This window comes from Tupaia chinensis, unplaced genomic scaffold, assembly GCF_000334495.1.
Source record: "Tupaia chinensis unplaced genomic scaffold, TupChi_1.0 Scaffold000088_1, whole genome shotgun sequence".
Classification (NCBI taxonomy): domain Eukaryota; kingdom Metazoa; phylum Chordata; class Mammalia; order Scandentia; family Tupaiidae; genus Tupaia; species Tupaia belangeri.
Window position 1 is genome coordinate 6879701 of NW_006159550.1, and position 15171 is coordinate 6894871.

At 47.0% G+C, this 15171-nt stretch overlaps 1 protein-coding gene across 3 annotated transcripts in view; it reads left to right on the forward strand.

The window, feature by feature from the left end:
- AOAH (acyloxyacyl hydrolase) overlaps positions 1-15171 on the forward strand; it is a 215474-nt gene that overhangs the window by 179815 nt on the left and 20488 nt on the right. For all 3 annotated transcript variants that reach the window (XM_027769768.1, XM_027769767.1, XM_006143018.3), the window contains 3 exons: positions 3142-3178; positions 4229-4303; positions 14215-14387. In XM_027769768.1, the coding sequence (XP_027625569.1) occupies positions 3142-3178; positions 4229-4303; positions 14215-14387 (285 nt within the window). The remainder of the gene's footprint in view (positions 1-3141; positions 3179-4228; positions 4304-14214; positions 14388-15171) is intronic.

A 15171-nucleotide genomic window follows, 5' to 3' on the forward strand; every position in this document is an offset into this window, starting at 1 on the left:
ACCCCACCAGGACTGAGTTGTGGCTGCTCTTTCTATGCCAGTTGCCCATGAAGGCCCCACAGAGTCTTGAGCTTGTCCTGTTCGGCTTAGACCACTGGTTAAGGTCACTTCGTGGTTTGTTTTAATGGATTTGTAGTTGACGAACTAAAACGCACTTGGTTCTTTTCCCCAAACTCTTACACAGAGCTAAATAATGGAATTCACAGATTCCCATATAAGAACTAAAATAATCTCTTATTAATCATCATCCGTGCCTGTACCACAGGCATCATGACCTTAAAGTGCTCTCTGAGGTGGACGATTAGTTGAGACACTGCCTACTGACTATAGACCTTGAGCAAGTCTCTCACTCTGTGAGACTCATCTGTAAAACGGGCCACCTGACCAGGTGGGACCCACCCAGGGCTGACGTCCCTGATGCCCTGTGACTCTCAGAAGGGCCAGATGCAGGAGCGAAGCTGATGTGCTGGTGCTTGAGACCCCTCGCTTACCTGGTGACCGTGTGAACAAGGGGTCTTCCAAAAGTTCATGGGAAATGTGTATTATGAAAAAGTTATGTATGAATTGCACTTTTTTTGCACCAAAATAAATGCACCAAATTAAATAAATTTTAATTCCATTTTCCCATGAACTTTTAAAAGTTCTCCTATATTTGTGAAATGTGTAAATATAAAATATTTAACCACAATTGGTTAAGACCTCTGTCACTTTTTCCCCCCTCTGTCTCTTTTTTAAAAAAATAATTATTCATTTATTTTTAATTTGACCAGAGACACACATGTAGAGAGAGGAAAGTGAGAAAGCAAGCTGCCAGGTCTGGGACTCGAACTACAGTAGGCCATGTGGGAGTCCAGCACCTGAACCATCACACCACCTGCCAGCCCCCAAGACCACTGTCTCTTAACATTCTCCCTTCCCTTTAACATAAAGTCTTGTTTGGTTCTTTTTCTTAAAGAAAATCCTGCAAATTGTGTAAGCTTCAGAATTTCCACAATCTGGCGGTTTGCGTGTCTTTGCAGACAATAGCATTAAGCCAGGGATCTGTGAGCAGTGTGTAAACAGCATCAGGAATTTTTACTGGGAATTAATTAACAAGTTCTTAAGACTTCAGAAAAATGGAATCGCTGCATTTCTTCTAGGACTCAGCTTCACACCATTTTTTCGGGGGTTTGCTGAACCCCTGACACTTTCTGTTCATTACTTGTTTAACAACTGCAAGCTTCTTCAGAAAGGGATCGTGTGTTTTCTGTTTACCCACATGTGCTCAGCACCTGTTATAATGCCTGGTATGTAGTGAGCGCTCAATACAGCTGACTTAATTATGAGGACCTTTTACACCTAAATGTATCCTCTCTTTCCATGAAGAACTTAAGACTTGATCTACTCTGGCCAGGCACTAAAAGTTACAAGCTCATTTAGGAAACCATTAACATGGGACCAGCAGATGGTGTAATTGTTACATCACTGGACTCCCATATAGTTGACCAAGGTTCAAGTCCTGAGCCTGGAGGCTTAAAACTCATGCCAGGTGTGTGTGCACATGTCCCCAAAACCCTAGGAGGCAAATAGAGCAGAAGGGATTGCAGTCTGGCTGTCCTCCTGGGGCGTGATCTCTCGTCTTCTGTCTCTCTGGTGAGCACACTTGCCCTATAGCAAAAAAAAAAAAAAAGAACTCTTAAAAATAAATAATATATTCCAGAGGACGACATAATTACATATTGTATCAACCAGTCCCAGACTTAGTAGGAGGACTGACGACTGACTCAGCAGTACGGGCTGGGCTGGGCTGTGGTCTGTAGTTTCAAAGCCCAGGTTTCCAAAAGGAAGCAGACGGCATGGGATGCGTGAGGATTTGGACAGGGAGAATTCTGTGCTGGTGGTACGGAAGCCTACTAGGGAAAGTGGGGACAGGCAGCTCCTCACTTCCAGGGTGGCTGTTTGTGATGCTTCTTTATTTAATCTGCCAGCCAGTTGTCATCGGTCTGCCATCCTCCTTCTGAGGGGCAGAGGGACAGAGGTGGTGGTGGGCAGGTGGCAGACGATGGCAGCCTGTCATCTCCTCTTCCTCCAGCCTTGTGGGTGCTCTGCACCTCAAATTCCCAGCCGAACTCTGGACAATGAGAAAAAGTATTGATTTGATTTAGTCCTTTAATTTTTTTCCACTCGTGGCTTGAGCTTTCATTAGTTTTCATTTCTCATTTAAAAAAATCAAAAGAGTGAAAATTAAACACCTTCTGGTTTATTAGCCTACCAATAGCAAGATGCTGAGCATCTCGCAATCCACGGGGTTGGAAAGGAGGAAGAGCCGGCCGCAAGTGCGCCCCGCAGGACAGTGCACAGGTACCAGGGCCACACTCGCATTGCCTCTGGAGGACACCCAGAAACACTGCGAGTCTACATTGAGGGCTCAGCGCTGTGAAACGAGGCCCCTTCCTCCAGCATAGGCCTCAATCGTGTTTGGGGTCTTGGTTTTTTTTTCATCTTTGAGGTTACATTTGCACTAATGTGTATTCAGAATCACTCCCAGCACTCAGTTGTGTATCTGACCTAATAAACGGCACAGAGGCGGTACACAGGTGGGTGTGTACCACCGTCTACACGGCAGACCAGAGCAGGGGCTGACAGAGGACCAGAGGGTGGTCCAGCAGACATTACGGAGGTTGACAAACGTCACCTCTGCGGTTCGAACCTGGCACCCACCAGGCAGCAAGAAGGAGCCTCGGGAGTGACCAGGAACATCCGAAGGAGAGGACGGGGGCTCTCGGGGCCATGTGTAGTCCTCGGAGAGCCCTTTCCCCTGTCCTTGAGCCTTCAGCATGTTCCTCAATATCCCGTGTAGTTTTGCTCTTTGGTGACATATATAAGAAAGTGCACTCGTGCACGCTGAGGAAATGTACCGAGGCACATAAATTAAAAAGAATTTGGGTTATTTTAATATAGTGCCGAGTAAGTGAGAAGACCCATTAAGGTTTCCAGGATCAAAATAACCGGAAGTAAGCTGTTTCCCCCAGCGTATGGTCGGGGCCACCTTTGGCTGCACGGTAACGCTTCCTCCGAGAGTTCAGTCACCTGGACTCCCGCACCAAGAGTGTCAGGTTGAACCCACTAACTTTAATTATTTTCTTAATCTGAATTATTCAGGTGCATCTTCCCAGAACCTGAAGCAATTTATAGAAAGGTAAGTGAAAAGTGAATATAAAGTTTTTAAATTTGGTTTCTCATTTTGAAAAGGAATTAAAGGGGCCCCAGGCAGTATAGTGGTTAAGGGGCTGGACTCCCACATGGCCGACTGCAGCTCTGGCCCCAGACCCTAAACTTGAAACTCACGCTGGGCGTGTGTGCATGCATGCCCCAAACCCCAAAATCTCGAGAGGAGAATGGAGGAAAGGGGACTGTAGCGTGGCCATCCCTCCTGGGGGTGATTTTCCACTTTCTTTCTCTTCGTCCCTCCCTGTCTCTGGTGAGCACAAGTGCCCTGTAGCAAAAATCTCTCTAAAAAAAAAAGAAAGAGAAAGCAAAGTAAAGAAAGGAGGGCCGGAAACTCCGCCGGTGCCCTGTGATCGTTCTCACTGAGCATCAGTGACTTGGTAGTCACATCCAACACAAGACTGCCTTCCTGGGCCTGTGAGCAGGGAAGAGGTTAATTTGCATATGTCCTCAAAGAAGGGAGATGAAAATGCATGCTAGTCAGTAAACTGAGGTCTGACAGAAGTAACTGAAGAGGCAAATGGATTACGTCATTTTCCTGCTTCATCGATGAGAAAACAATTTGGTGCTCATTTTGGGCTTAAAACCCAGAAGCAGGGTCTAGCTGCCCTGGCGGGAGCCGCAAACTACCCTGGCTTCTCAAGGTCACCAGAAGGCCACGGCTGCCGATGCCTTCCACACTGGGGCCGAGTGACCGTCACTCACCTGTGCTTGCTGGGACAAAGCCGTGAAAGACGCCGAGATGGCCGTGTAGCCGTTTAGCAGGACTTCAACCCACTTTTCTCAGTCCTTCGCATTCACGTGGCCTTTCCCTGGTGGGGACAGGAGTTAAAATTACAGCGAAAGGGGAAACGTCACTGGTGGTTGGCTACATCGGGAAGATGAAAGGCAGCGACGAGCTTCGAGCTTGTGCCCAGAGGGTGGCCATAGCAAGGCCTTTTCACACGCCCAGCCTGTGCCACGTGTTCCAAAGCAGGGCTTCCTGGTGTCTGACGTTTGGATTGCATCTTTGGCTTCTCAGCTTGTCTAGGAGCAAACTGTGGGACCATCCGGCTGTCGTCATATACGCCATGATCGGGAATGACGTCTGCAATGGGTGAGTCTCCGGGGAAGGTCGCCACCGCTCCCTGGCTCTGGCTCCCTCCCCGCACCACGGCCCATACAACCCATCCCTTCACAGCGTTGTCATTAGGTCGAGTGTGCTTGGTTAGTCTCAGCTGGAGTGGAGATAGAGCGTGTTATGGCTAAAGGTCATGATGGTAAATTAGTCACATGTATTCTTGTGTTGTAATTAGGGTGGAGAGTATGAGCGATCCACTCATGGGTAGGACAGATAACAAAATAATGCCTAGGGCGACTTCATATGAAATTGGGCGATGGCCCGTAGGGCTGCGATTAGAGAGTATTTAGAATCTTTGTGTTTTTTTTTTTCTTTTTTGAGAGGTTTTCACTATAGTGTGTGTGCACTCGCCAGACAGACAGAGAGACAGAGAGACAGAAAGCGAGAACTCACCCCTGAGAGGGGATGGCCATACCGCAATCCTTTCTCCTCCATTCTCCTCTTGGGATCTTGGGCACGCACGCACACGCGCCTGCCGTGAGTTTTAAGCCACCGGGTCCAGGATGCGAACTGTGGTCGACTACGTGGGAGTCCAGCGACATAGCCATTATGCTAACTGCTAGTTCCCGAGAGCATTTAGAATCTGAAGCTCATCCTGATCACAGAATTGAGTATACGAAACTACTACTACTACTACTACTACGGTACTGAACGGTACCTTAAAAGCAAGTCCTAGACACATGTGCAATCCAAAGAACCAACCGACAAAAATAAAAGACCCTTTTAAAAATGTCTAATCCATTAATTCCAGCTCAGACATCACAACGAACAGGTGTGTCATGACCAGCTATGAGCTATATCACAAGAAATATGCTACGAGCCAGGAGTTCAAGATTAAGAATGTGGCCCTTTAAGTAAAATAAGGCAGTCACTGTTACCCTGTAAAATCACCTGACTCACTTATCTTATTTTTCAATTATTTCAATGTATAATTTTAATTTCCTAGTAAAAAGGTGACTACATTTTAAAAATAAGTTTATAGGGGGCATGGTGGCTAAGGGCACTGGGCTCCCACATAGCCACCCATGGTTCAAGTCCCAGATCTAGCAGCTTGCTTTCTCACTTTCCCTCCGTCTCTCTCTCACTCTGCCCCACTCTGGTCAAATTAAAATAAATAAATTAATTATATTAAACAAAATAACTCTTTAAAAATAAGTTTATGAATGAATTCTGTTGGGAGAATGTTATTTGCTTTTTTTTTTTTGGCTCTTCAGGATGTACGGACGTGTCCTTGTACTTTAGGGTAGGGTCAGTTTGCATGTACTTGAAGAGGTGAGAGATGAGTTCAGGATTCAGAGTCAGTGACAGGTCAATAATACTAGTTGACCAGTATTACTGTGTTCTTTAGGCCATATCTACTTTTATAAATATTTTCCATTTCCACTTGTCTTCCTTTATTTATTTACAGTCATTCACTGTACGCCAATAGAGTATACAAAATCAGATTTTCCATCCAGTATACATTGTATATTGGCTCAGTCAAGTATATTACCAGACACGTTTCATCAACAGATACTTTTCTATTTCTTGTTTCTTATATATTTTGCTTTTTTTCCCCTCCTCGATTCCCTACCTCTACCTCTGCCAATTCCCCACACACACACACACTTGTCCCACACTGTCTCTGGTATGTACAGTTGTTTTCCATACCTTTTTTTTCACATTTTATTGATTTGCTAAGTATCTTAATTAATTTAAAGACTTTCAATAGCGAGCACAGCTGATACATAAATATGTATGAACGCATGTCTGACTTTAGGCATAAACCTCAGTGAGTAAAGTGAACATGCTATAAAATAGCACCTCCCTGGCGCTATACACTTTACTGCAGTCATTAAATAGGTATTAATAGGTATTTTTAATGCATTTTTTAATTTCAAAAAAAAGTTTTAGTTTTAATAGATCAAAATCAAAAAATGTTAAGAGAAATTTGCTTAAAATTTAAAGCCGGGAAAAAGGTTAGGATTCATTTCAAATAATAGGTAGATGAACCTATCAGCAGTTCAAGAGAAGACAAAAATCCTTAAATATGGAAATCAAAGCATAGAAGAAAATCAGTAAAGTTTTAGTCTGAAGTTAAAAAAAATCTATTTTACTAGTTCAGAGTGATGTAATTAATCTCTCTATTGAATTTGCAGTGTTACTGTGGTCTGATCTTTCCATTTAAACTCTGGAAGTTAACACTCAACTCTGGACTTGTCCCTCTCATTAGGCTGACAATTCTCTTGGTTGTTTCTTGTATTCTTTTTTCCGTGTGTCTGACTTTAGTTTTCCTGGCATAGCACTCCCTTCAGTGCTTCTGGAGAGCTAGTCTGGTGTTGGTAAATTTTTTCAGGTTTTGTATATCTGAGAATGTTTTTGTCTTTTTTTCCCCATATGAAAGATAGTCTTGCTGGGTATAGTATTCTTGGTTGAAATTGTTTTCCACTTAACACTTTGAATATATTTTCCTATCGTTTCCTTGCTCACATTGTTTCTGATGGGAGGTTCGACGTTAGCCTTATGGGATATCCTTTGGAAGTAACTTGACGTTTCTCTCTTGCCAGTTTCAGTATCTTGCCTCTGTCTGCGGTTTTGGTCATTCTGGCTATGATGTGCCTCAGGGAAGATCTTCTTGGGTCAATTCTATGTGAGGTCCTTTGTATTTCTTGGGTCTGGATATTTGAGTGTCTCTCTAGGTTTGAAAAGTTTTCTTCCAGGATTTTATCATGCCCTTATTAGTCTCTTCACCTTCTGAAATACTGATTATCTGGATGTTTGGACGTTTAATGGTTTCTAGTATTTCTCATGTATTATTCTCATTTGGGGGGCTATTTTCTCAGTCTCCATGGTGGATTTTTCTAATCCAGTGATTCTGTCTTTTACACCTGAGATTCAGTCTTCTGCATGAACTAGTCTGCTTTTGATATTTTCAGCAGAAGTTTTGATTTTCTGTATTATAGCCTTCATCTCTGACAATTCCATTTGATTCTTTATTATGATGTGTATTTCCTCTTCGAGATCATGCAAGAACTTCCTCACCTCCTGAAACTCGGTGTCTCTTTCCTCCTGAATCTTGTAGAGTTCATTGTCTCTCTTCTGTTGCATCTCTGTTAGCTTTGTCACTATAAATATTTTAAATTCTTTTTTTTTCTTTTCAAGAGTTTTTTGCTATAGGGCATGGGCACTCGCCAGAAAGACAGAGAGAGACAGAGAGACAGAAAGCGAGAAATCATCCCCCAGGGAGAATGGCCACGCCACAATTCCTTCTCCTCTATTCTCTTCTCAGGATCTTGGACATGCACGCACACACTGCTGATGTGAGTTTAAGCCACCAGGTCTGGGACTCAAACCATGGTCGACTACATGGGAGTCCAGCAACATAGCCATTACACCAACTGTTGGTCCCAAATATTTTAAATTCTTTATCTGACATTTCCGTGAGTTCCCTTACATTCTTTGTGGAAGAAGAGGAGTTATTCTTTCCCATTAGAGATGGTTTCTGGTCATCTGGTGGACTATATATTTTTTCCCAGTTTTTGGAGTTAAATCTGAGTAATCACAGGAATACAGAAGAGGTGGGGTGCCTGCCATTGCACTCGGCCCCGGCCGTAGGCACACGTGTGGCCATGGGCACACGTGTGCCTGGTATACTCAGGACAGCCGCCGCACGTGAACTGGCAACGTTCCCATGTGGGTCTGCCTCGAGGAGCGTCATGTTTCACTGCCCCGCCGTGCCCCGCCGTGCCCCGCCATGCGCTCTCATCTGTGAACCTGACTTGAAGTACATCGAGCACGGGCGACGTGCCTGCACCACGCCGGGCTGGGGCCGACATTGCAGCCTCTAGAGTCGATGGGAGGACGTTTATGGAGCCTTGCACGCAGCCCCTGCTCGGCGTGAGTGCAGCCACTGCCAGGGCTGCCAGGGTGCCTCCAGCCCCCAGACTGTCTTCCCAGAGCAAAGCAGCAAGGCAGAGTAAAAGCACCTGCAGGAAGAGGTGCTGACTGCAAACCCAAATCCTGCTAGCTGTGCTTTTCCAGAACAACCCGCCGACCCAGAGGCCCCTTCTGCCCGGCTTGCTTTTCTGTTCCAAAGAGCCGAAGGGCAGTGACATCAGCCAGAGGCCTGTGCCAGCCTCCCCGCCGGGGGTCCGGGCATTTGGGTGAGAGATGGAGTTGGCAGCATGGGCTGTCCCTGCGTTCTCACTCTGCAGTCCCGTGGCGGGGTTAGAAAAACACAGACAGATGGCGACCATGCCTCCCCATCTGCCAGGAGTGTCAAGGTGGAGCAAAAATCCCAAAGTGAGCAAAGGGTTCAGAAATAGCTCGAGCCAGCAAGGCGTTGCGTAAGTCGGTCCTGGAGGTTTCGGCTGTTTCCTTTTCTCTCTTTGAGCTGATGACGGCTGTTACTAAAATAATGCGGTTACATGCCTCTTCCCCATCTCTGAACTTGGGGGGCTTCTCAAACGCTTGTCGCGTGAACAAAAGCCATGACAGGCAGGTGGTCTTCGAAGGTGAGAGAGGTGAACCCGGCTTCCTCCTTACCGCCCTCTGTTGGACCTGCTCTTACTCAGCTTCTGGGCTCCTCCCTATCATTGCCCTCGAAAGCTACATAATGTCGGTGACATCGAAGTTTAAAACTTGCCGAAAATGGGGCAAATGGGCAAAAGAAAACAGGCAAAAGCTGCAGCAGTAGAAGCTTTGGGTGGCAGTGACAGAAAATAGGAATGGTCTCGGAGGGTCGAATTCCTAAGGCCAATGACGACCATTCCGACACCCCAGCATGACACCCCAAAAAAGTACAATGCGTTTACTAGAAAGATGATAAACTTGTACAAGCATCTCACACAACCCCCGCAAATGACGGTTCCACGTTTCACAGTGAACACAGACATTCTAAGGGACACATTTCACCTAGTGGAGCGAGCCGGGACCAGCCACTCAGGTTGCCCTTCCCCTCCCCACCCCCACAGCTATTCTCCTGCATGCCCGGGCTCCGTGTCATCCCAGGGCAGGAGGCCAGGCAAGGTGCAGACAGGGCACAAGCCGCAAGGAGCCTGAAGCAGGTGCAGCCATCCATACTCTCTGTCCACGTGGCAGGAAAATGAGCAGACGGAGTGGACAGAGCTCCTGCTGCTCAGAGGAGCCCTGGCTCCCAGAATCCCTGTCAGAGCTGAGTGGCCGAGGGAATGATGAGAAACTCTCCTGCCAGCCAGCCTGCTCCAGGTCACACCACCTGTAAGAGGCTTCAAACCGATCCGCGTGAGCTAACTTGAGCCCGGCCAGTTCCCTCCCACTCCTGGTCTGGGTTGAGATGCATCTACGAGGGGCTGGATGGACCGCGTCTGTGATCACGGCAGGCGGGCACAGGAGAGGGCTCCGTCTATCACACGGATGTTTCAGAAACGCCAAGGCCGGCGGGCGGTGCAGGCTGAGCCCTCAGCCACCACTACCTCCAGGCTTCCACTCAGGACTTTCTCGGTGCTCCCGGAGAGGGGGCACGTCTATCCGGCATCGACCAGGTGAGACCTGCCGCCACAGGGAAATGGTCATGGCCGGCTCTGCTCTCAAGGAAAGAGGCGTGGCTTGCATGGTCAGATGCCATTAATCAGGATGACGCAGGCTTCTGGGCCTCTCGGGCGCAACTGTGCTCTGTTCCGAGGCCAGCCACGCAAGTCTGACATGGGCGAGAGCGAGTCAGGGGTCCCGACACCATCGTCTTCCCCAGAGTGACAGCTTTCTCAGTTCTGTCCTGCCACCCGGGTACCCAGATCCCTCCCTCTCCATCGGGGAGACTAGGGTGCGCTCTCCGGGTGTGAGGAGAGGTGCCGGGGCTCTGGACTGGGCAGATACACCCGGATGGCAGCCAGGACCGGACCTGGCACTCCAGACTCCTGGGTTGAAGATAGGAACCTTCGGCTCTGTCCTGTTCATCTTCGGGAGACGTCATAAAAGCCCAGGAGCTATTTCCCAATCCACTGGAGCTCTTTGGTCTCCAAAGTACTAGCAATAAATCCTTAAAACATCCCCATATCCATCTACTTTCTATCAAATGCCAGGCTCTCATTGCTTTTCATGGTTATGGTGTATGTGCCACATTTTTTCAATCCATTCGTCTGTTTGTGGACATTTGAGTTGGTTCCATGTCTTAGTGATCGTGAGTAATGATGTAACGATACACAGTGATGGAAGATAAAATACATAAATAAAAATCTCCAGAGGAAAAACAGTACACAGATTAAATAGCATGGAGACAGGAACAGAAGTCAGAGGCCCCTTTTACGGCCTCCCGGAGTCACACTGGCCTTTTGCCATGGCTTGAACGAATTGGTTGCTTTGGCTCACATGTGTGTGAGTTGTGTAGCTCGGCATGATTTGGCTCACACGTGTGTGAGTTGTGTAGCTCGGCACGATGGAGCCAACATGGCTGAGGAGGGTTGGCCTCATCACTTAGTGGTTAAGGAAGCTGGGTCCCACAGGCACAGTTCAAATCCTGGCCCCAGTGGCTTGAAAAACACACTGGGTGTATTTGTGTGCACACCCAGCATCCTGACAGGATGGAGAGATGGAGAAAGAATTGTGGCATGACTATGCCCGACTATAGGATACTTTCTGCCTGTTTCTCCCCCTCCCTCCTTCTCTGTCTCTGTCTCTCTCACTCTCTGGTGATACATACCCTCTGGCAATTAACAAAAGAGGAAAAGATGAGTGGAGAATGTTCCATTAACAACACAAAAGATTCCATTTTTATTTAATTTAGCAATACAGCGTTTTGACTATGCTTGCTGAATTTGCGGAGTCTTTTCGTAGGTATAGAAGGTTTTTGTGTGTCTCAGTTCGTGTATACCTCGAAATAACCCTCGATCAGGAGTTTGGGGGACTCAGCTGCATCTTAGCTCATCCTGCCTCTCTGTGGTTGGAGAGCCTGAGTGCAGCTAATTGCTTGTGCTGAAGTGCGGCGGCATCAGCAGAATGTACCAAAATGACAAAGTGACAAGGCAGAGCATGCCCGGCTCCCCAGCGACTGGACCTCAGCTCGCCTTCCATTTCGCCCCAAATTCTGCTTACTCTGGCCGAGTCCTCTTGGTCTGAACAAACCCACAAGGCAGCCCAAACCCCCTTTACAAACTGGAACATTCCTCCCACTGTTTCAGTGCATGTGCAATTCAGCCCGAAGCCCAGACTCACCCTTCTGCTCCCAGTAGGTAACAAGTCCTTGTGGGTACTTTTTACAGGTTAGGGAGATTTCTTATTAAAAAAAAAAAAAAAGTATAATTGTTTCCATGGCAATACAAAATACCAATTTAGCACACAGTTCTGTATGCTGAGGTTCTGAAACTCCAACACCTAGGGAAGTCCAGGCACCTCATTCCATTGTACAGAAGCATGTGCCCCCACCCAGTGGGCACCTGCTGGCTACCCCACCCTGTTACGTTGTTCAGAAGCGTGTGCCCCCCTCGGTGAGCACCTGCTGGCTACCCCAGAGCTGCACCTGCTCCACCTTCTCCTCTGCAGAGACACGTCATTCATTACAAGCTGGCCTCTGTGGCCCCCTGCCTGTGGTCAGCCTTGTCACCTTCTAGACAGCAGCTGACCAGGGAGGTGACATTATTTGACTAAGTAAATGTGTGGAGGAGAAATGATGTAAAATAGCAATCTTCGCTGCTCCTCTCCTTGAAGTTTAGGTGGAATCTAACTTTCCCTCCTTACTTTAGAAAGGAGAATAAAATGATACGGGGATTTGTTTTATTTTGTTGTTTCTCTGATTACAAAATAACATCTGTTGTGAAAAGTTCAAATAACACAAGACATAGAAACGGAGGGACCTGCAGTTAGCATAATGTCTAAGTCTCTGGACTCCCATGTAGTTGATCATGGTTCGAGTCCTGGACCCGGTGGCTTATACTCATGCCTGGCGCGTGTGTGTGTGCCCAAGATCCTGAGAGGAGAATGGAGGAGAAAGGATTGCGGCGTGGCCATCCCCCCCTGGGGGATGATTTCTCACTTTCTGTCTCTCTGTCTCTCTCTGTCTCTCTGGTGAGCGCACGCGCCCTATAGCAAAGACCTCTCAAAAAAAAAAAAAAGACATAGAAAGGGAGCATTTCCCCAAAAGTGCTCCCCGCCACCCCACTCCCACTGCTCTGAGATGGGGAATGGCAAAAAGAATTGCGGTGTGACCGCACCCCACTGGGGGGCACTTTCTCCCTCCCTGCCTCTTTCAAAAAACTCTCTGGTGAACACACATGTCCTTTGGCAATCAAACAAAAATAAAAAATAAAGTAAATAAAAAAGATTTCTTGATAAAAAATGAGCTGTGTAAAAAATGAACAATAATAGACATTTATTAAGCAAAACAGCATGTAGCATCCCTGCCTCGCCTTTTAAACACAACTTTTAATAAATAAACCCGTTTCGCTGTAACTCTCAATGACGTAGTCTCGATCATTCCTTACTTCTGCTTTTTTTCCAAGCCAAATGAAAATTAAGTCAGTCAGCTTAAATTCAATAAATGTCTGATACAGGCTAAAGATTTTCTACTTTCAACTTACTTATGGTTTGTAACTTTGTCTTACATACTTTGATTTGGGTCTATCTTTCTTATAACAACTTTCAACACTTTTTCTGTCTTACTTGGTTTTATGAAATAAGAAGAGAAAAATATAATTTTTTTTAGAGGTTGTTGCTATAGGGCGCGTGTACTCGCCAGACAGACAGAGAAAGACAGAGAGACAGAAAGCGAGAAATCACCCCCCAGGGGGGATGGCCACGCCGCAATCCCTTCTCCTCCATTCTCCTCTCGGGATCTTGGGCACGCACACACACGCACCCGGCATGAGTTTAAGCCACAGGGTCCAGGACTCGAACCGCGGTCAACTACATGGGAGTCCAGTGACATAGCCATTACGCTAACTGCTGGTCCCTCAAAAAAATATAATTTAAAATGTTGAGTTGAGTATCTTCTACAGAGCATAAGCACTACTGTGTAGAGGAAAGAGAGTGTGAAATGGAGCTATTCGTTGGCAAATGCTGTTGTGGGTGCTCCCTGGAATAGCAGTCTACCAGGAAATGCATGTTTTTTAATGTAGAAACTGAAAGATAAAGGAAACAAGACACAGTGTGGGCACATAATGTAACCTCACTTCTCCGTGAGATACTGTTTTCCCAGTAATATATATATGTGAGGAGTTTTTTTTAAAAAGAGTTAATTTATTTAATTGTATTTATTATTACTATTGTTTAGTTCACTATTGTTTAATTCACTGGTGGGCATATGTGCCCACCAGAGAGAGAGAAAGTGAGAAAGCAAAATGCCAGGTCCAGGACTCAAACCACAGTCAGCCATGTGGAAGTCCAGCACCTCTACCATCATGCCACCTGCTGGCCCCTATATGAAAAAGTTTAAAGAGAGAGTACAAATCCCAAATTGTCAAATAAATTGTAAGCAATAGCAAATCCTCTGGATCCACGGACTGTGTATAAGTCAGTTTAGGCAAGGTTCTGCGACAGGAACAAACAGCCCCTAAAACGTTCATAGCATAAGACAAGATTTACTTCTCGCTCACACTGCGTGTCCATCGGAAGTCACCATGACTGTACGAGGACTTAAATCTAGAATACTGACCCTTCCTACAGAAGAGAAAAGGAGCCTTCTAGCCCTCCGACGCCTCCAAACATGACAAGCAGCACTTTTGCTCCCAATTCGTAGGTCAGAATCAGCCACGGCTGGCCCAGCCCATGAGGGCCCATGAGGGACTCAGGAAGTGTACTGGACCACGTCAACCTGACGAGGTCAGATTCCACTCGGAAGTCAGAAAGCCAGGGATATTTTACAAACACCACAGAAGCCGTCGGGGGGGTGTGTGCATCTACCCTTTTGATTGACTGAGATTCTTCTTTCCCACCAATAGGAAGCGGGACCCAGTCCCCGCAATGACCACTCCCGAGAAGCTGTACTCCCACGTCATGCAGACGCTGCAGCAGCTACATTCCCACCTGCCCAACGGCAGCTCTGTCATTTTCTACGGCTTACCAGACGGGACCTTTCTCTGGGATAACCTGCACAGCAGATATCACCCTCTCGGTATGGGTTTGGAGATGCTTCTTCTCTTTAGTGGTGCAACGTGTACATAGTCCGATCGTGCGTAGATGACCCCTACGGCGATAAGCCTGAATTGCTGTCACAGAACACCGGTCGGGGCTGCTGAAGGGAAGAGCCTGCAGGTGCAGGAACTGAGGGTCCTTGTGGAAAAGTGTGCAGAGTCAGATGCAAAGCCAGAGGGACAGAGTATAAATGAAGGGTAGGACACATGGGAAGGAGAGAGTTTAGATCAGGAAACTCCTTTAACAGAGGTGAGGCGAATGAGCTGAGAAAAGGAGGCGGAAAGACCCAAGTCAAAAGGAGGGATTTTTCCAGACCTCGGTGGTGAGTGCCCCCTGGTGGCCGTGAGATTTCTGCAGAACACAGTCCAACCTGCTCGCTGCTTCCATGAACTGCCGGGTGGCTCTGAAAGATTTTAAAGGTCCCCATAAACTTCTAATGGTGGCACGATTCCAGATACTGTACAAACAGCATACAAATGGGAGGAATTCACGTCAGGAAGGCCACCCTGATCCTTAAAAAGTAAATGATGTTTTCCTTACCAAATTCCATTTTTATAGATTAAAAAAATCCGGGGCTAGGAGAGGTAGATAGCTTGCCAAACACTCATAGGTCAGCGTCCACATAGGCAGCGCATTGCAGGGCTGTGCCCCTGCCCTCCGGAGAGCATGTCTTCAATAGCTGCTTACTGCGTGCTCACCATGTGCACTGCGCGGCCAGCGGCAGGCACCGTGGTCCTCAGTCCCTGCCCAGCTGAGGCGGCATT